We start from the raw sequence: 22,153 nt of genomic DNA, 5'->3' as shown, positions 1-22,153 counted from the left end.
AAAGCATGTCAGAAAGAAAGGCAAATGTAAAAACTTTCAGACACGGCAAGCAAGCTGGTGAGTCTAGAGGACATGAACAAAGGAGAGTGGAAGGGATGTCACTGGAGAGTGAAGGTGGAACCGTTTTTTATGTCTGGCTCTGTAGGGATCAATTTGCTATAGTTCTAAGGATGATAAAAGACCAGGTTGGTTCAGTTATTCAGTAGTATCACAAATATGTTGCCACAAGATACATCGCCCATGCCATTTTTTTGGTCAAACTTGGTATATGCTATACAGTGTATCCATTTTTATATGAAAGTTTCAGAATCACAAGAGCTATAGCTTAATCCGTGAGTATTTGCAACTCATAAAGGTAAGGGTATATTTTTAGAAGTGAGGGAGATACTATGATATGATTTAGGAATGCTTCATATAGGAAGCTGGGTTCTTTTCAAAGGGTTTAGTACAACTTTTCTAGGTAGACACTGATTTAGAATTATTAACATAAACACCTTTTGGGAGGCATGAAACATGCCTTTCAGGAATTACCTTTTCAGCACAGAAACATAGATCATAAGGGCAGCAAAAAGGCACAGCACTGACAAAGGCAAGAACAAAGCCCAAACACAACTGGATGTTGGTGTCTTTGATTTACAGAACAGACCACGAACAATGAGATCAAAGATGAAGGAGTCACAAAGGCTGAGCCTCTTGAAAAGGTAAGGAATTGTTTTCCTAGAAGTGTAGATACAAGTAAGATGATCTGAAAAAACAGTGACCCAGAGTGAGAGAGACGGGCGCGCACGCACGCGCGCGCGCACACACACACACACACATACACGCAAAGGAGAGGCTCAGCAGGGAATGGGGGATTGCTCTGACATCCCCAGACTAGCTCCAACCGGAGATAAAGGAGTTAATTTCACTAGCGGCTTAAGCAAAACTTCCAAGCTCCATGCTCCTCTCTAGACAGTGTGGCTTGGCAACTTCACAAACACCTGCTGACCATACAGCCATGTAGAACTAATGCTGTCTTGAAGTGAGTTCAGAAAACCTGCCTATAATTGCTAACAGGACTCAGAAGAGTATAACCTAACAATAAAAATATTTAGATTATGTTGCCCATAAAAAAAAAAAAAACTCAAAGGCATACTCTTTCTGGCAGCAGTTCTCCTAAAATGTTGCCATATGGATTTATACATATGCAGATTTCCCCCAATTAGATGGAGTGCATGCTGGTTAGTTGATGGAGTCCAAAAGGGCTTCATTTGGACTTGCACAAATTAAAGCTGAAATTGCACTCCTATGATTTTTTAGAAACCCAAGAAGATGACTGTGGAAGCCGAGTTAGAGGACATAAAGAAAACGCAACAACGCAGTCTAATGGACTGGAGTTTCACTGAACATTTTAAACCGAAAGTTCTGCTTCAGGTATTAATGGACCGTGAGTCTCTAGGAGACACTTGGACAGGTCTGGGGAGTCATGGTATGATTTAGAACAGTTCACTTCTAGGTCACTCTCTCAGATCTCCTTCAGATCAATATTCCCATTTACTTCAGCTATAAAAGGAATTTATTCCCAAATTGAGCTATGCATGCCCAGGGAATCTCCAAAATCGTTTAAAATATATTTTCCAAAGGGATGTTTTTATAAACAAAAAAGTGTACATGACTGCTGCACATATTTTCCAAGAACAAAAGTCAGATATTATGGGACAACCTTATATTTTTCCTATATCAGCTATCCATTCTATTAAGTTTTCACCATGTTTCAAAGTATTTTTTTAAAGATTTATTTATTCCTTTGAGAGAGAGAGCATGGGGAAGGGTATAGGTAAAGGGAGAAAAAGAATCTCAACCAGACTCCCCTCTGAGTATAGAGCCTGAGGACCCTGAGATCAGGACCTGAGCCAAAACCAAGAGTTGGTTGCCTAACTGACTGAGCCACCCAGGTGCGCCTCCAAGTATTGACTTGATACAGTTGACAGGTCAATGAGACCAGCAATAGCTAGCATTTATTGAGCACTTACCATATACTAGCAATGGCTTGTATATATTATTTGCTCATGTAATCCTTGCAATAATCCTATAAAATAGAAACTATGTAAATAGTAAGAAATTGAGACAACTTGACCAATAGTAACTTTTGTCCAAGGTCACATGTCTGGTGAGTGAGTGAAGCAGGATATGAACCCAAGAAATCTGGCCCCAGAACTTGTGCTCTTAACCACTCTGCAAAATAACAAGGAATCCTACATTTTCTGTTTACATGTTTCATGCAGAAACCCGTACTAATTTTTGTTTCATCTTTTAAATTTTAATCTTATCAATATCAAAGTTTTATATCCACATATTTTTAAAACCAAAAAGTTCTATATAGAGTTTTAGGAAAAGTAGCAGCTCTCTCCCACCCCTTTGCCTAAATTGCCAGAGGTAAAAACTTTAAAATATTTATTTACCTATTTCTGGTGTTACTTAACTCAATTATCTCTAAAAACAAGTGTATTTTGTTTAGTTTTTGTTTCCATTGGGCATCATCACCAATTGATTCCCTCCTGAGAAAACAGCTCTGCAAACCATGCAGCGTGTGCATGCATACATGCATGCAAATATACACACACACAAGTACACAATCACTCATACACTCCTACGTGCACACTAACATTTTTTGCCATCTGCTAACATTGTTAACCATATCATCATTTTTTGTTATATCAATATTCAGTATTTACTTTCATTTGTATAAATGTTATTTGTAGCTGAACTATGTAAATACTCTGATTACATTTCCTTTCTTGATACTTTTTGTTTTCCCTGGAGTTTGTTTCCTAACATTTTCTTCATTTGTGTAGTTTACTATGCATTTATCATTACTCAAGCTCTCCACCAGAGAGTAAGATCTCCTCTCGATACATTCAAACCTAACATTCTCTCAGTTTTACGCTAAGCCACCTCTCTCTCATATGCTGTGAACTCCTGTTAACCCTCCAGTCCTGCTTCGCAGCTGTGGGCCTGGGAGCCTCCTTCATTGTCATCCTGGTCACAGCTTTGGCCTCTCTTTCCAGCCAGATACTCCAGTGTCTGAACCCCATGTCATCTTCTTTCTTGGTTTACTCTCTTTTTGTAGGGGACTATCTCGTCTAGCTGCTTCCTGAATTAAAATAGATGATAGGTAAATTTGGGGAGCATTGGATGTTTGAAAACATCTTAATTCCACCCTTATATCTGAGTGACAGTTTGGCTTTATATAAAATAGCTCAATTTAGAAAACATTTTCCCTGAAAATTTTGAAGCCATTCCTCAGTAGTGTTCTAGCTTCTTGGATTGTCCTTGAGAAGGAAAAACAAAACAAAACAAAACAAAACATGAAATTCTGATTCCTGATCAGTTGTTTGAGTCTGGTTTCTGTTTTTTGAGGTTTTTTGTGTTTTGTTTGTTTGTTTGTTTGTTTGTTTTTCTCTCTCTGGAAGATTTTAACATCTCCTATTGTTCCAGTGTTCTTTGTTTCTTGTTTGTATGCCTTGGTGTGGTTCTGTTTCCAAGTATCATTCTGATAAGCCCAGTACAATGCAGAGACTCAAGTCTTTATATTCAGTAAAATGTTCTACAATCGTTTCTCTGGTAATTGTCTTCTTTATACTTTTTCTCATTTTTCTTCCCAGAGCTCCTATTATTCAGCGCTGGACCTCCTGGACTGAACTTCCAGTTTCCTTACCTTTCCTCTCCTAAGTCTCCAATACTTGTCTTCTTGTTCTGGAGACAGACTCAGTTTCACCCAGTTCTTCTACTGAGCCTTCTATTTCTGTTATCATCACGGTTAATTTCCTGAAGTTCTATTTATAATTGCAAATCACCTTTTTATAGCATCTTGTTCACATTCTCTGATACCATATCTTCTCTTATGTCTGTGAAGATATTAAGGTCCTTTGAAGTCTCAGTGTTTTCTCCCTGCATTGTCTAGTTTTCCTCAAGTTCTTTTTATTTTTTTTCTCAAATTTCTTTTTGGTTTTGTTTTTGGGTCTCCATTTTTTGTATTAGAGAGAAATATCTAATGACATTTGCCCTTTTATTCATGTTAATAATGAGACACTAAAGGCATCATAGGAAGTGTTGCGTGAGCTCAGGGCAGGGAGTATTTGTCAATAAATGGACTTCATTTCGGGATATTTGGCTGGCTGGTTTCCCTGGGAGACCCAGCAGTGTTGGCATATTAGTCTATACTCTTAAGCCATTTAGATTCTCCAGGGGAAAAGAAATCCTAATCTGCTAACCAAAAGACATAATTTACTTGTCAGGGTTTTAGGAGCTGTGTGGTGGAGAGAAGGCAGTTAGATTCCTTGCCATTCAGCCTCATTCAAGGTGGTAACCACAAGTCACATGAAGCTTCCGAGTACTTGAAATGTAGCTGGTCCAAATTGAGATGTTCTGTAAATTTGCTATACTATATATTAAATATATTACTTATAAAATATATATATTACTTATTATTATATATATTACAACATATATACTATATATTTGTATGAGTATATATACCAAACTTCAAAGACTTAATATGAAAGAAGTGGTATGTCTCATTAACAATTTTTATACTGATTACATGTTGAAATGATAATATTTTTGACATATTGGGTTAAATAAAATATACTTTAAAATTTAACTTTACCTGTTTCTTTTTACTTTTCAAGTGTGACTACTATAAAATTTAGAATTATACATGTGGGTCACCTTGTATTTCTTGGACATCAATTTAAACTTTTATAAAACTCCTTATTTTTTTTATTTATTTATTTTTTTGCTGTAGTACATCTCTCCCTTGGCAGTGCCTAGGGTCCATTTTCTTAGAATGCACTGCATCATTCTATAGGTAATAATCTTCCCTTTATCTGCTAAGGGGGTAGGAGGGCAGCCTCCTCATTGCTCAGAATTCTCAAGGCCTTCTGGGGACCCTAACAGCTTCCTAAAAAGTATTCTAATCTTCCTATTTTCGGTGCCACTTTCACCCCACTCTCAGAGGTACCTAACTGCCATGTCTTGAGCATTTCTGCACTTCTGCACACAAGTAAGGTTACTTTTGATCTCTCATAAAATTAATCTTAGAATTTGGTCTTCTATGTCTGCTGTCAGTAATCCCTTATCCTTCTGCTTTCCAGCTTCCAAACTCTTGTTGCCTTTATTTCCTCTCCTGTGACCTTCAATTTCATGGTATTAAACCCCAATAATTTTACTGTTCTTTTAATGAAGTGCCAAGAAGTACATGTGTTTAATCGTTTATCTTTAACTGGACATTCACCCAGACTTTTTTTTTTTTTTCAATTTGGTTCTGTCCCCACCATGCCATGAAGCTGCATGATTGCTGTCCTGCCATATCTATGGATATTTATCTTTCTTCATCTTCCTTGACCTTTTAACAGCATCACAGAGCTGAGTACTTCACTGTGAAATACTCCTCACTCTCCATTACCAAGATGCCCTAATATACCTCTCCTCAGTGCTGTGTGTGGAATTTTGTTGACCTAATGTCTAAATATCAAAATGTCTGGAGTCTTAGTCCTGAACCATCTTCTCTCTACTGTAAACATTCTTGTGATGATTCATCTATGTATTTGACCTAATACTAATGACACCTAAAATCTTACCTTCCAAACGATTTCTCTCTTGAGTCCACCCTAAAAGACCTAACTCCAAATTCCACTTGAATTTCTGACAAGCATCTCAGCTTCAGTGTCTTAGATGAAACTAATAATTTCCCCACCTAATCATGTTCCTCTCCTCATCGATCTCAGAAAATACCACCTTCAAGCCAAAATGTCTAAGTCGTCCTTTGTCTCAGCTTTTCCTGTGTCCTGCCTGTCTGATCCATCATCCAATTTTGATACCATCAAAGCTCCTCACCATCTCCACTGTGGCTACGTCAGTCCAGCCACCATCCAGCTGTTCTACCACAGTATCCCCCTCATCGCCAACCCACTTCTGCTCCTGCGCCATCCATGCTATCTATCAGACAGATACTCCATCAATTTCATCTTCTTAGGATATGTCTCTGAATCCAGGATGATCTATAAAACTCTTAATCAGATCTTAAAGGAAAATCTTACCTTGTTCACTTTTGTTTTCCTAGAACCTACACAGTATCTGGGACATAGTAGGTGTTTATTTTTTTAACTGAAGTATAGTTAATATACAGAGTTATATTAGTTTCAAGTATAAAATATAATGATTCAACTCTTCTATACATTTCTCAGTGCTCGTCATGATAAGTGTGCTTCTAATCCCCTTCACCTGTTTCACCTGCCTCTGGGCAACCGGCCTCTGGGCAACCACCAGTTTGTTTTCTGTATTTAAGAATCTGTTTTTTGTTTATCTCTTTTTTCTTTGTTTGTTCATTTGTTTTGCTTCATAAATTCCACATATGAGTGAAATCATGTGGTATTTGTCTTTCTCTGACTGACTTATTTCAATTAGCATTATACCCTCCAGATCCATCCATGTTTTTACAAATGACAAGAGTTCATTCTTTTGCATGTTGGGGTAATATTTAATTATATATATATGCAATAAATTTATATTGTATATATAGTATACATTCTATATTTACATATCTATATATTTAATTGTATATATATACATATATATTGTACCTATATCTGTATACATATATGTATATATGTAATTGTGTATATATGTGTGTGTGTGTATATATAAATATATCTCACATCTCCTTTATCCATTCACCTATGATAGAACATTTGGTTTACTGCCATATCTTTTTTTTTTTAAGATTTTTATTTATTCATTTTGAGAGACAGAGAGCAAGCATAAGCAGAGGGGAGGGGCAGAGGGAGAGTGAGAAGCAGACTCCCTACTGAGCAGAGAACCCTATGCAGGACTTCATCCCAGGACTCCAGGATCATGACCTGAGCTGAAGGCAGATGCTTAGCCAACTGAGCCACCCAGGTGCACGGTTGCCTCCATATCTTGGCTACTGTGAATAATGCTGCAATAAGTACATGTTTATTTTTAATAATAGATTTATGGCACCAGCAATATCATTATAGAGTAATAGGTAAAAGCCAAATAGTAAAAAAAAGGTGAAGAAAGATATATGAAAACTTGTTAAGCATTGATTGAGAGCAACTATAGCTCTGAGAAACTTAGTGTAAATATGTAAATTCTAGCAGCCAAAGTAAATATGAAAACACATTTTGCAGAGCTCTCTAATGGAAAGAAGGATACATATTCATCAGAAATTAACATATTTGGTTTAGGGATTTAAAGTAAAAGGAATTTGCAGGGCATCTGGGTGGCTCAGTGGGTTAAAGCCTCTGCCTTCAGCTCAGGTCATGATCTCAGGGTCCTGGGATCAAGCCCTGCATCGGGCTCTCTGCTCAGCAGGGAGGCTGCTTCCCCCTCCCTCTCTCTCTGCCTGCCTCTCTGCCTACTTGTGATCTCTGTCTGTCAAATAAATAAATAAAATCTTTATAAATAAATAAATAAATAAAAACAAATTTGCTTTTCCAAAAAGTAAAGTAATGGGTAGTACTGTATGTAACAAAAACAAACAAAAACAATTAATGCAAAAATATTCACCATATGTGTATTTCTGGTATTACTTCTTAGGGAACAGATGTAATAGCTTAAATGCCACACCATAAAGACTCTCATACAAGGGACTGGATTGGGGAAGTAAATGTATTATTTTGGTAATGCTACCAGTGTAAAATAGAAACAGTCCTTTCCTAATATAATAAGCAATTCCATGCCTTCAGATCACCCAAACAGCAGAAAACTGAAAGTTCCTACACGAGTTTGATGTTGAAAATGAAAACAACAACCCACAGCTACCTAATTTATCTTCCTGTGGACATGTTTCCTTATATTGATCAGCAGTGAAATGGAAGCAGGACACAAGTGTGCCTACCCTCTCTGTCTCTCTATTGGTAGCTGCAATTGCAGGGCATGCTGGGGGTGGAATGTTCTGGAAAAGGCCACGAGTAGAAGTCGTTTGAAAACAGTATGTATGAAAAAGACTACTCACCTCATTTCTCTGTACTATAGCCCGGTACACATGGAGAGCAGTCTTTGGAGTGCAAAACAGTGACGCTTGGACTGGTGTGAGACTTGTCCTGGAAGTTACAAACTCTGTGTTGTTGGACGAATCTCTTTTCCTCTCTCAGCCCCAATTTCCACTGAAAAAATGAGGATTTTATTATTTTTAAATGGGAAAAATAACTGTACCTATTTATCTGGGGTTTTTAATAACGACAAAATGAGAGAATCTGTATGAAGGCATAGGAAAAGTTAAATAACTGCTTGACTTAATTATTATCACCCAGCCTTAATAAAAAAAAAAAAAAAAAAAAAAAACACCTGAAACCTGGTATCTGTTTTTCTATAAGAGTTGCTGAATTCAGTTCCAAAAAAAAAAAAAAAAAATCCACTGCTTATGTTCTCATTAACAGTGAGACTAATAGGAAGAGAAAGGAGCTGAGATATGCCCTAGCAGGAAACCCTTCTTGGGGGAGGTGGAGGGCGGGGTGGAGACACACACACATACACAACAATGCAAATATGTTGATTTCAGGTTCTTCAAGAAGCCAACCAGCAGTACAGGTGGATTGATTCTTATTACCATACCCAGGACAACTCTCTACTTTTAGTCTTTCATAATCCAATGAATGTACAACGTCTGCATTGTGAACATTGGAGTATTGCTCTTCACTCCAATGTTGGATTCAGGTAACCAACTTAGTTTTGTTAATAGCTATCTTAGTTTAGTTACCTTGTTAGTTACTTAGTCACCTGGTTATCTTCTTAGTCTAAGCAAGGTGGCTCAAGTCAAAGAAAATTTCAATTTAGTTCAAGCTGAAGGTCTGAGCTGTATCAGCCACTGTGATAAGCATCAGAGCTATACCACTAAAGAAGACAGATATCACATCAGGACCAGTTAAGTCTAATGAGGATGCTCTTACTTCATACCTGATTTATTTAGATTCTAATAAAACTGCCTCTGAAAGATTTCAAGTAGAAAGTCTGAAACATGACATTCTACATGCTGATGTTGGACAACTCCACTTGATCTGGGGAAGACTCAAAAATAGGCAACTGAGTGACATATCAACACAACAGCCAGTTGCTCAGCAAACTGAGACCCCTAGAAATCAGTGATTTTCTTCCAAGCTCCTTGATTATTTCTTCAGGATCTTAAAGCTTTGTTCTCTTCTCAGTAATGATGAGAATATTTCATTTTTTCATTGCGGGTTAATGTATATCCAGTATTTATTATTTGTACAGCATTGTTTTAGCTTAAAAGGATACAGAATGGTAGAAAATGGACTTGCAGAATAACTGGGGAAACAGGTTGTATACTAATCCTTCGCTCACATAATATAGTACATTATTTTGGGAAGAATAGGAACACTTCACTTGGAAAACCATTTAGAGATCGTGGCTCTTTGGGGGATGGATGGCAGGGCCCATTGGGAGAGAGGATAGTGTGAAAGGATGAGGAACAGATCATCTACAACATTTGCGATTCTTCTAAGATTGATCTCTATTCCGGGTTTCTATTCTTTCAATTACTTTTGTAATTTACATTGCAATTGCAATGGGATTTACATTGTTCTACAACTTCATGCGTGACATTTGGATTTTGGGTGTCTATTACAATAAAATCAAATAGTATTCTCATGATAAATGTCCATTCCTGAGAGAGATGTATTAATGTCTGTCTTTTTTATTATAATTTTATCTGTTTCTCCTGTCAGTTTTCATGTGTACTGTATGTTTAGATTTACTTTTGAATCTATATTTTTAAAACCATCCTTCTAATGCATTTTAACTTTTACCAACATAACATATCCTTCTTGTTCCCTTTAATGGTTTTGACCTTGAATTTCACCACATTTAATATAATCATCATTGGACAGTATCTTTTATATAAAAATTTACTAATATAACTTTCTCAATCATTTTACATGTCAACTAGGAATTGTGTCTCACAATATTAATAGAAAATGGACTATAGTGGTTAAACTAATAAGAGGATCAGTTTTCTTCTGTAGTGAGAAATCTGGAATTGGGCAGTGTCTCAGGGATAGTGCAGCTACTCACCAAAGTTGTCAAGGATCTGGACCTTTTCTGGCTTTCTAAGTAGCTATCTGTCACCCTTTCATTTTCTTGCATAATTTTGATTTATAGCTACATGTCTCTTAAATACCAGCTTGGATTTTTCAGCTACTCTGAGATCCTCTGTCCTTGAAAAGATTTTAATAATAATTAGTAACAATATTTTATTTTTTTATATTTTATTTTATTTTTTCAGTGTTCCAAGATTCATTGCTTATAACAATATTTTAAAAGTTTATATTTTACTTTTTTAAAAATTTTACTTATTTGAGAGAGAGACAGATAGACAGAGCGAGATTATGAGCAGTAGGGAAGGGCAGAGGGAAAAGAAGTCACCCTGCTGAGCAGGGAGTCCAATAAAACTTAACTGACTGAGCCACCAGAGTGCACCTTCTTTTTTTTTTTTTTTTTTTTTGGAGACAGAGAGACAGAGACAGAGATCACACACGAGTAGTGGGGGAGGAGCAGAGGGAGAGATAATCTTAAGCAGGCTCCATGTCCACCTCAGAGCCCAACAAAGAGCTCAGCCTTATTTCCCTGAGATCATGACCTGAGCCAAAATCAAGAGTGAGACATTCAACTGACTGAGCCACCCAGGTGCCCCTAAGACTTTGTATTTTAAAGAATTTATTTATTTACTTCTATTTTTATCAATAATGTCTTTGGCTTCATACTTACCATTTAATAAGTATATTTCTACTTAAGGATTAATCTCTTTTCTTCTTTTTGTTAGATTGAATTTTTAGTTCATTCTTAATGTGTGATATTTTTAAAGTTATACATTCTATTTATATCCTTCTAGAGGTATCCTTTTAAACCACATATTTAAATATTTTATAACATAATTGGAGTTAATGAGTATTAATATTATTTCACAAAAAATGTTAAATTTTTAACATATTTTCACTTACTCCCAACCAATCGCCTACCTCCCGTTTTGAAATTTTATTTCCAAATTTTATTTCCAATTATTAAGTAACATTTTTTAATAACAGACAAGTAACACAAATATTTATTTACATTTAATTACAAAACGTACCTTTTTTTTCTCAGCTAGTATTTATATCCCATGTTGTCTTCTTTCTTAGATTTATTTTTTCAGTGCAGCTGGAATACATTTGTGAGCAATTCTTTCAGAAAGTATCTATGGCTGGTGAATTCCTGAATCATTGCATGCTGACATATTCTCTATTTTGTCACCTCATTTGAATACTGATTTGGCTGTGTTCCTTCATTACAGAAAAATAGCAAGAACTCTAGATTTTGTGTGAAAGGCAGACTCATTGAAAGGTTCTGGACTGGAGAGAGACATGATCTGACTTAAGAATAAAAAGGATCTCTCTAATGATTCTGTTGAGCGTAGACTACAGAGGATCAAGATTGGGACACAGAGACAGGTTGAGAGGCGACTGCAACCATCCTAGCAAGAGGTGATGGTGGCTTAAACCGGGAAGATAGCAGTAAAGTTTAAGTGAGAAGTGATTAGATTTTGTATATTAAAAAAAAATCATTTGGGTCTCCCAATAGATTGGAAGGGAGGGTGAGAAAATAAGAGTGGTCCAAGGATGCCTTCAGGGCATTTGGGCTGATCAACTTGAAGTATAGGCTTGCTGTCAATTAAGATGCCAAAAAGGCTTGATGGGGCAGTTTGGAAAGGAAGATCAGTCCATTTAAGAACAGGTTGAGTTTAAGATATCTTTTCCTTTTGCAATGAAGATGTTGGGTATCCATAATTCATAGTCTACAGTTTTCAGTTTATTTCTTTAAAAGGAGTCAAGAATGGAAGAAATTTGTGAAATGACCTGAGTGTAGAATCCCTCTAGCTTTATTTTTCAAGCTTTAGAAGCCCCACTTTCACATGATTTGAAATAACTAATCTTGATGGTCAAACCTAAATATTTCAACTTATTATCTCAGAAGCAACTCTTTCAGGACATTTGTATGTTAAAGTATACATAACATTTCACTACAAATAAGTACAATTATCAGTATAAATAGAATGAATGGGTTTGTTGACCGAATCCTGGTGAGCAACAACTCACTGGTGTGAGCATAATTGCCCAAGCAGTGTAGCGCACCGTATTTGGGGTGTGGGTATTTGAAGGCCAGGAAGTTTCACAGCAAGACTGCAGCATTTCGATTAATCCAGCAAGTCAATTAAAAGAGTTTCTCTTGGGGCGCCTGGGTGGCTCAGTGGATTGAAGCCTCTGCCTTCAGCTCAGGTCATGATCCCAGGGTCCTGGGATCGAGCCCCGCATCGGGCTCTCTGCTCGGTGGCGAGCCTGCTTCTCTCCTCTCACTCTGCCTGCCTCTCTGCCTACTTGTGATCTCTGTCTGTCAAATAAATAAAGAAAGAAATAATCTTTAAAAAAAAAAAAAAAAGAGTTTCTCTTATGCTATAAAATTTCCCTAAAAAGAGATCGCACCATATTACTCTCCAGCTAATAGTGCTGGAAGAATCAAACTTTTTTAATCCTCTACTGGGATGGAAATGTCTCATTTTTAAATATGTATGTCTTTAATTGTGGATGAAGGTAGCATTTTTCACATGTTCACTGGTTATTTATATTTGACAGTTTTGTACAAATTATACCTAGGATATATCTGAGTCTATTGCATTTGTTACATGGGCAATTTTCATTTGCACAGTTGGTATCTTAAGTATTGGTTGATTATAACTGATAGTAACAATTGTCATTTGCTCTGTTTTGCCTTTTTTAAGGAATTATTTGGAACTTGTGGCAAAATCCATTCAAGATTGGGTCATAAAAGAAGAAGCCATATATCAAGAATCTAAAATGGCTGAGGAAATCAATAGGACAAAGGCTGAGCTGGAACTGAAATCTGCTGCTGCCAAAATCACTTCTCCTGGCAAAATCAATGCTATTAAAAAATCTAAAAGTAAGTAACTGGTTGAACTTACATGTAAAGTCCAAAGACATTTTCCTATTTGTTAATGTAATCAGAACTGAATACTTAAGTATTAAAAAGAGTTGCCTATAAATTTCTGTGACTCTTTACTTTTTCTAAAAAATCAAATAGTTGCATTCCAAATATGATGAGATCGATGATGGGATAATGGAATATTTGACATTATATTGATGCCGCTTCCTGCCAGACCTGGCAGATTCGATCTGTTCAGCAGATTAAATGTGATGTTAGGGAAATGCCAGATGTCTTTATTTCGGCAGGCTTGATAGGTTCATCTATCTAGGATTTATTGACAATATAGGAGACAAATTCAGAGTCAGTATCTCTCCATAAGAATGCTTACAGATTCCAAAAGCCGTAGGAAGAGAGAGTCTACTTCAATAAAAGCTTCAGGGTCACAACATAGTGAGAATGGAATTCCTTGCTTCCACCAAGGACAATGACTTCCTCATCTCTAGAGGAGCTCACTTCCACTTCAGAAATCTGCTCTAGAGGCAGTGAGAAAAAGTGAGAGATGAATGAACAGAGAGTTGGACTTGCTTGCCTATAAGATCCCCTACAATCCAGACATTTGGTCCTTCTACGAAACTTTGTTGTTGAGAGTTACTAAGAAATTTAATTTTCTCTGGTTATAGGTAGCAAAGGAATGAACAAAACAGAGATAGCAGATCAAGAAAAAGAAAAAGAGAAGGAAAAGATTCCTTTCATTTTAGAAGGCTCTCTCAAGGTAATTCAAGAAAAGACAAATGACACTGAATCATTACAAATTCAAATTTACTGTGTGATAGAGAGTTTGTGTGGTGAAATAGAAGTGATCTTTTTTTACTAAACTCTCAGAAATAATTGAATCTGCAATGAAAAAGCAGTCTCTCCGCTGAGCTGTCTTCTTCTCCAGGCTATAAACCTTTAAAGGACTCTGTGTCATTCACATTTATATAACCAAAATCCAGGGCGGTGTCTTGTTCATACTTAGTATACTCTCTATTTCTGCTGCAGGTATTTGTTTTTTGTTTCCAATTTTTAATTGGAATTTTATTACAAAATTGATATATGGTTTACAATAAATCAAAATTACTTTGGCTCTCCTAAGCCCCTGAAAATAAGAAATAGTAATGATTTGGTATGCTCTATACTCATACCTGCACACATGCACAAATAAGGAAGAGGGTCTGCATTTGTTTGGTTTTGATTTAGATTGATATATTTTTTTTTAACTCGGCCACATAACTTTGTTTCATAGCAACCTATCATTACTGTCACTTCCAGATAATATCTAGAGATTTAACTTATTTTCAGAGCAAGATTGTTAGTCTATAATCTGGATATTTATAAAATATAAAACAATTTCCTTATTAATAAGTGTCATTTATGTTTTTATTTATACAGAAGTATTTTACTTTTATGTAGTCAAATCCATCATTTTTGGCCAAAATTTAAAAGACAAAAAGCACATTTTGTCAAGGATGGGAAGCAAAGTGAATTCTCATATACTGCTGGTTGAAATATAAGTGGGCACTTCTCCTTTGGAAAGCTGGACATACGTATTAAAATCAAGCATACTCTCTCTCTTGTTCTGTCTCTCTTTCAAATAAAAAAATAAAATCTTTAAAAAAAAGAGAGAGAGAGAAATATTAAAGGGGATCTTGTAAGTGGCGAGAGCACCCAAAAGTAACAGAGGCCAGAAAGGAACAGAAGCAATATACAGAAAGAATGACTTTATAGGTAATACAATGGCACGAAATTCATTTCTTCCAATAGTTGCTCTGAATGTAAATGGGATAAATGCTCCAATCAGAAGACAGAGTATCAGATTAGATAAAAAAGGAAGACCTATCTGGTGTCTGTAAGAAATTCATTTTAGACCTAAAGGACACCTCCAGATTGAAAGTGAGGAAATGGAGAACCACTTATCATGCTATGGGACATCAAAAGAAAGCTGGGGTAGCAATCCTTATAACAGACAAATTAGATTTTAAACCAAAGACTGTAGTAAGGGATGAAGAGGGACACTATATCATAGTTAAAAGGGCCTATTCAACAAGAAGATCTAATAATTATAAATATTTATGCTCCTAACTTGGGAGAATCCAGTTACATAAGCCAGTTAATAACAAAGTTAAAGAAGCACATTGATAATAATACAATAATAGTAGGAGACTTTAACACCCCATTCACAGCAATGGACAGATCTTCTAAGCAGAAGATCAAAGAAGAAACAAGGGCTTTGAATAACACACTGGACCAGATGGACTTCGTAGATACATTCAGAACATTCCATCCTAAAACAACAGAATACACATTGTTCTGGGGTGTCCATGGAGTATTCTCCAGAATAGATCACACTATGAAATATCATATGAAATCATATATTTGTTTTTCTCTGACTGACTTATTTTTGAAGTCCACACACCCCTGTTACTTCCTGCTTTTCACTCATTGGCCTTCCTGAATGTTAGGGTGCATTCATCAATTCTGGAAACGACTCAGCCATAATCTATTCAAATGCTACCTTTTCTAAAGTTCTATTTCATTTCTAACAGAGATTTCAAACTCACCTTCCTATTTTTGATACTTTTTTTGTTTCCTATTTATCTTTGGACACTTCTTTCTCTTTAAACAAATTAAAGAGTAAGCAGATTCAAATACTTATGTTATCTCCTCTATTTGATAATTCCAATATCTTCTTCAACTTCACAGATATGTCTTCACAGTATGCTTCTCCTTCAGAATCTTGCTTCTGGCTTACTTACTCATTCTCATTTGTGAGCGCATATCCACCCACAACCTTTTTAGAATACATTTTTAAGGTAATATATTTTGGCCTCAAATCTCTGTGAGGACAACTTGTCATTAGTTCTCAGGGGAGATTCCCCCCATCTCTTCTCAATCTTTAACTCAGGGACAAAGAATCAAGCTAGAATTCATGCTCTTCCTCTATAGGGAAAGGTTTTGTGTTTTGTTTTTTTTTTTTTAGTTCACCCAACGAAGGTGTCATTTTTTAAAAATATCTGCTCTATTCAGAGGTCTCTGATTTGATCTCCCAGGTTAATGCTTTAGTCCCTGTAACTCATTGAAACTCCTGTTCTAAGCTGCCAGGGATGGACATAAAGCCCTCAGAAACTTCTGTCCTGAATACTCCTGTTCCTCATTAGATTAGAGCTTTTTCATACCTTTTATTTTGTTGCCAGCCCTGCTATGCATTGCAATGATGATTTTTACATTTTATCTATCATTTTTGAAATGTTTTATGCCAGGAGTGTTTCTCTGAACATCTGGTCCACCATATTGCTGGATTAAGAAGACTTAAACTAGGGACTGGATTCATGTGGAAAAATATAGAAGGGAGGGAGACCAGCTAAGAGGCTGATGTAATAGTTCAGGATAAAATGAGAAGACCTGAATTAAAGGAAAATTCAAAGAAGGTGAGAGAGGAAGCTCAGTAAAGAGAATTCTCTAAAGAGCTTGGCAGGACGTGGTACATGGAAGTTGGGTATAAGAAGAGAGTCAAGGGTAACTCCAAGGTTTCTAGCTCAGGATCTTAATTTATCAGAGGTGCCTTATAAAAAGCGTATAAAGTATTCTCCAAAATGAACCTGAATGGGATCTAATTTGTTTCAAAATCCTGTTAATTTTTTTTAAATGCGTTTATAGGCATGGAAAGAAGAACAAGATCGATTAGCAGAAGAAGAGCGCTTAAAGGAAGAAAAAAAAGCAGAAAAGAAGAGTAAGGAAGCTGGTAAAAAGAAAGGCAAGGAAAAGGTAGAGAAAGAAGACAGTAAAGCTTCAAAGAAAAAATTTCTTTTCAAGGAGAAATCTAAAGAAGAACAAATGAAGATTCCAGAAGTAGCAGAGGAACCCCTCCAGCAACCAGAACCTGAGATCATTTATCCGGTAAAATCAGCATTCCAAGAAGCCTCTTTGGGTCCTTTCAAATTGTTTTGGGAGAAACACAGCTTCTGTGGAATCACAAGGTTCCCAGTCTTCACTGACACCACAGAAGGCCTTGAAGTTTCTTCTAGCATAGATGACCTCAGACCCATACTCAACCCTCAGATACCTAGGACTTTCACTGTAGCCAATCTCCAAGATGGGAATACCATCAGGCCAGTTTTTCTTGAGTACTGTGAAACTAGGTTACTAAGGGCAAGAAAAATGGGGATTTGACACAAAAGCATTCATTTAGGTTAATGTAAATAAAGCAACTGTGAACGATCAAAGTGCATACAAAAGCTAGCTGTATTGTCTCAGGTGACAGGCCTTGCTGAGCATGCACCCATGTATTTTGCTTGTAGGCTTTGGTAAAATCATCCCTTTGCCAGTCTGTCCCCCAGGCAGTCTTATAAGGAAAACCTAATGGGCAAGAGATGGACAAAAATGTAACAGCTCTTGTTCTTTCTAGCAGCTACTCTAAGCCAGTTCTCAGGCATTAGCATGCATCACAATCATTTGGAGTTCTATTAGCAACACTTAGCAAAAAATGTCATTACCATATTCCTTCCTAAAGTATAAAGTGTCAAGAAAAATGCATAAAGTGTCACTATTCCTCAATATATCAGTTTACTTTAAACAGAAAATTAATAGCCAATGAAAGAGAAATTGATTTCTTCTCCCACTGCTTTTCAGTAGTATCATTATTTGATCTGTACTACCTGGAAGGATGCTCCGGTGAACAGATTTTAAAATCATGGACCTCCTTTAATTCTGCCTGTCCTTGTAATATCACAGGAGGTGCTAAAGATAATATGGACACTGTCCTGTGAATCTATAAAGTGACAGACATTCATTTAGCAGAATTAAGCTTACAGCATCTTTAACTGGCTCACACTGATGAGTTGATTTTTGTAGTTGCCATTTCACACTCAAAGCCTGATGTTTTCCCTTCTAGTTTCATGGATATAATATGGGAGACATACCCGTCCAAATCTCAGGAACAAATTCTTATCTGTATCCTTCAGATGGAGGGAAGATTGAAGTAGAGAAGACAACATTTGAAAAAGGTACCTTTTGAACACAGCCGGTTAATAGTTTGGAAGATACTAACGTATTTCAAATCATCTTGGGGCCTTGTACCCTTGGATGTGATAGGTGAGAGTGGTAATGTACCCAATTTTCTTTATTATACACCACATTCAGCACTTCCAGCCTTCACATTCTTCTGTTACAATTGACTGCAAGGCACAAGCCAGCTGAGAGGTTAGCTGGGACATACTGTTACAAACTTTCTGGTTGTTAAAATCTTGAAATGTTTCTGTATGATTCAAAAATACTATAATAGTAACCACAATAAACATAATTAATTAGTAATATTAATTACTGCACGTAGCGTTATCTCAGAAACCAAGCACACACTGTGATTTGAGAGCAAATTTCTAATCTGGGCTCTGGAGCACCAAGCTTGGGGTTCTGCTGCCAAGGTCCAGGTATTTTTGCTACAGAGAAGTTTCTTCTGGATTCAGAAGTCTTTGAATGGGAGATGAGGAGATGAGCCTTGTGGATGCAGTGAGGACCTAGTCTAGAAAACCCCTAAAGGAAATGTGTAATTCTTCCCAAGAAGCAGATACGAGCTCTAGGGAACCTGTCAGGGACATCTTGCAGGGTCTATCTTTTCACTGGGCTTTAAAGATCTCTTAGGTAGGGGTGCCTGGGTGGCTTAGTGGATTAAAGCCTCTGTCTTCAGCTCAGGTCATGATCTCAGGGTCCTAGGAGAGAGCCCTGCATTGGGCTCTCTTCTCAGCAGGGAGCCTGCTTCCCCTTCTCTCTCTCTCCCTGTTTCTCTGCCTACTTGTGATCTCTGTCTGTCAAGTAAATTTAAAAAAAAAAAAAAAAAAAAAAAAAAGATCTCTCAGGTGGATTTGAGAACCTGGGCTTTATTTGGTAGCTTATTGTCTCAGAACTGTGAGGAGGTCAGTGTGGAAGAAATTTGAAATTTGAGCAGGGCCCTGTTTAATGTCCACAAGGTTATGCCCCCCAGCAAGGGGTAACACAGGCTCCTCCTACCCCCACCCTCTGTCTGGACCAGCTTACCCCTCCTCGTTTCCTGTCCTCCCCTCCCTACCTTTCTCTCTCTTAACCCCTCTCTCTTCCCTTCCTTCTTTCTTGTCATCTAATATCTACCACTATAAGAAGGAAGTCATTGCAAAAGTTACATGCTGTTCCCTATGTGAAGTCATGGCTCAAGTGGAAGCATCATTAGATGATAATCACCCCATCAAACAAAGGATCACATCAATAATTTTTTAAAATAAAAAGGCCTGAAAGTCATTCAAATTATTTAAACAATGGTTGGCGATACAACTTATATCAAATGTCAGACCATTTTATTATATGAAGCTTGTTTATTTAAACCATGATAGGGATTGTTATTAATATAGGTACACATATTTATATGATCATATGTTTTCATAGTTGATATTTGATATTTTAAATATTTTGAATATCATCCTGGGGTATAGTGTACAATTAATAGTAATTAAAAATGGAGCTCAAAATCACATAACTGAGAAAACTACTGGACTCAAGTTTTGTGATGCTGTGTTCTATTTTCCATAACTATTCCTCACGCTTATGGAAATTTGTATATGCTCATGTTTATTAGTTTCATACGAGTCACAGCAAATACTAATCCTATCAATTAGGCAGAAGATAGCTCAATCAAAGTTGAAAAGAACAAGCTGGATTAAAAAAAAAAAAGAAGAAGAAGAAGAAGAGAAGAGAAAAGCTGAAAAAGAAGGCAAAAAATGAGAACACCAGAAGAGGAAACTGCCATTTGGAAAACTCTGATTTGCTGCTACTAATGATAACAATACTCTAATTACCATTGATGTAATTCTTTATAAGCTGTAAAATACAACTAGCTCATGTGATTAATCACCAAGTTGAGTATAGGTGTACAATAGTCTCAACCAATGTATTTTCTCTTTTGTAATTTGATTAGAAAGTCTGCAAACATCTCCTTGAACCACTTGCCATTTATTTCTGGCTCCCGGGTCACATCTACAGGGGCTGGGCTAGAGTGACATCATGGTATTCCTCTTACTAAAAAAGTGTGTATTAGGAGGAGAGAGGGGAAAAAAAAAAGAGGAAAGAAAGGGGAAAAAAGAATTAAAAAAAAAAACAAAAAGAAAAATAGAAAATGATCTTGATGGAAAAAAAAATTTTTTTTTAAAGATATACTGTGGAAGCGGGTAGAATCCCATAACTAACTGCTGAGGAGGGACCTGCTTTGCAGAGGAGCGGAAGGCCCAGGGAGTGGGGCAGGGGGCTGCTCATTCACTCTGGGGTCTCACCATGGACACGTCTCAACTGCGCAAGCTGCTCCCCTTGTTTCCCTGTCCGACTTCACTCCCTTGGGGGCTGCTCAAGGGTCGATGGGCATGGGTGGTAGGGGGGTGTTTTTACCCAGGGCCCTGGAAGCACACCAAACTGTTCTGCTTGTTACCTTCCCTCCTCTTCTCCCTAACTTTCCACAGTCCCCTCCACCTGCTCTTGTCTTGCCAATTTGCCACCCACCCCACCCCTCTTGTCAGGCTCTCTGCCCTTCCAGATTGCCTGGTGATCTCTCTTGTTTCCTTTTGTTTCTTTTTGTTTTGAGGGTCTTTCTTTGCAGGTTTCTGTAGCCAGATCTCCCTCCTGCTCCCAGAGGCTCCAGTGTAAAATCCCCTACCCCCTGGGGAAATGCACTACCTTGTTTTGGGGTGGGTTTTTCTTTGTTTTCCGGTTTTTTGTTTTGTTTTGTTTTCCTTTGCCTTTTTTTCCCTTTTATTTTATTTTTCCCTTTTATTTTATTCCCTTTATTTCCCCTTTTATTTTATTGAACAGGGAGGTGGGAGGTGGATTTTATTTATTTATTTATTTTTTTACTCATTTCCAGGGGGGTGGGAGTTTTGTTTTGTTTTTTTTTTTTAATATGTGTCATGAATAAAGTTGTCTTTGAAAATTTTTTAAAAATCACATCACATTATTCCTGAGGCACCTTTCTATAAAATAGTGATGTCCATAGATGTTTCCATGCCCTTAGTTACATTCTATGCTGCATTATTTAGGTGTCTTGTCAAGGACCTTAATGGGGCATCGGTAGCAGTCTTCTATCCCTTATTTTCCCCAGGGCCAACTTTTATCAAGGTGACAGTGAAAAAGGACAGGCATACTTTTATAATTCATTTAAAAGACCCTAAGGAAATTGTGAAAAAGGGAAAAAAAGAAGAGGATTATTCTTCAGAAGATGTGAAAGAAAACAGAGAGGAAGAGCAAAATCTTGAAACAGGTAAGCAGTAGCATCTTTGTGTCTAACCCACACATCTCTTTCACTTAGCAACTAGGCTCATTTTTCCAGATGGTAAGGAAAGTGTTTTGCGATTCTGCTTTATATACATTTTCCCTGAGGTAATGTGTACCTGCATTATATACATAGCACATCAACAGTGGACTGCTAACTTGGTTTTGCCCCCTCTGGATGACCAGCTATTGATTCCAGTTGTCATACAAAGTCTATGTAGCTGGCTACCTTTATGTAGCAACATTGCATTTGCAGTGTCCATTCTGGCCTGAATTTTGTTTTACACAACTTGTATCAAGTGCAGTCTCTAGGACTCAGGTCTGCATTAGTTGATTTCTGCTGAAGTTTTAGCTTTTCTCCAATATTCACTACAAATGCTGGGCTTTCCTTCTATGCTCTACCACTTAGTTCTCTCCATGGTATCAAATGTCTTAGGTTGCAAGGACAAGAGAAAAATCCTACATTTGGTCTTGGTAGTCTCTACCTGCAAATAGATGAGAGCTCCAGGTGTTTGTCCATTGAAGATACAACATGAAACTTCCTGATAACACTATTTAACATCTCTAGGCAACACCACCCAGAGAAGCAATGTTATCTGCCCAGTGTTACATAGGTTATACCTGCAAAAGGAGAAGAGTTAATTAATAGGATGTTTTCAACTCAAACTCGTAATAAGACAAATAACCAAATCTTACTAATAAATTCATGGTCCCAGTATTTCCCAAACTCAAGAACATGATGTTTGAAAGTTTGAATGTACTCCAGACCTTAAAACAGAAATTTTTAAATTACTTTTCTTTGTTTTGCTTGATAAAAGAATATGTGGTTTATTTTAAA

At 36.9% G+C, this 22,153-nt stretch overlaps 1 protein-coding gene across 1 annotated transcript in view; it reads left to right on the top strand.

The window, feature by feature from the left end:
* The window catches only part of SPAG17 (sperm associated antigen 17), a 224,885-nt gene that overhangs the window by 111,857 nt on the left and 90,875 nt on the right, over positions 1-22,153 (top strand). The window contains exons 16-23 of the mRNA XM_059137012.1: positions 640-701; positions 1,300-1,413; positions 8,567-8,721; positions 12,833-13,011; positions 13,677-13,768; positions 16,693-16,932; positions 17,927-18,038; positions 21,146-21,304. Of these exons, the coding sequence (XP_058992995.1) occupies positions 640-701; positions 1,300-1,413; positions 8,567-8,721; positions 12,833-13,011; positions 13,677-13,768; positions 16,693-16,932; positions 17,927-18,038; positions 21,146-21,304 (1,113 nt within the window). The remainder of the gene's footprint in view (positions 1-639; positions 702-1,299; positions 1,414-8,566; positions 8,722-12,832; positions 13,012-13,676; positions 13,769-16,692; positions 16,933-17,926; positions 18,039-21,145; positions 21,305-22,153) is intronic.

The sequence above is a fragment of the Mustela lutreola genome, chromosome 10, assembly GCF_030435805.1.
Source record: "Mustela lutreola isolate mMusLut2 chromosome 10, mMusLut2.pri, whole genome shotgun sequence".
Taxonomy (NCBI): domain Eukaryota; kingdom Metazoa; phylum Chordata; class Mammalia; order Carnivora; family Mustelidae; genus Mustela; species Mustela lutreola.
The sequence above is the reverse complement of the archived record's forward strand: the minus strand, read 5'-3'. Positions and strand labels throughout refer to the sequence as shown.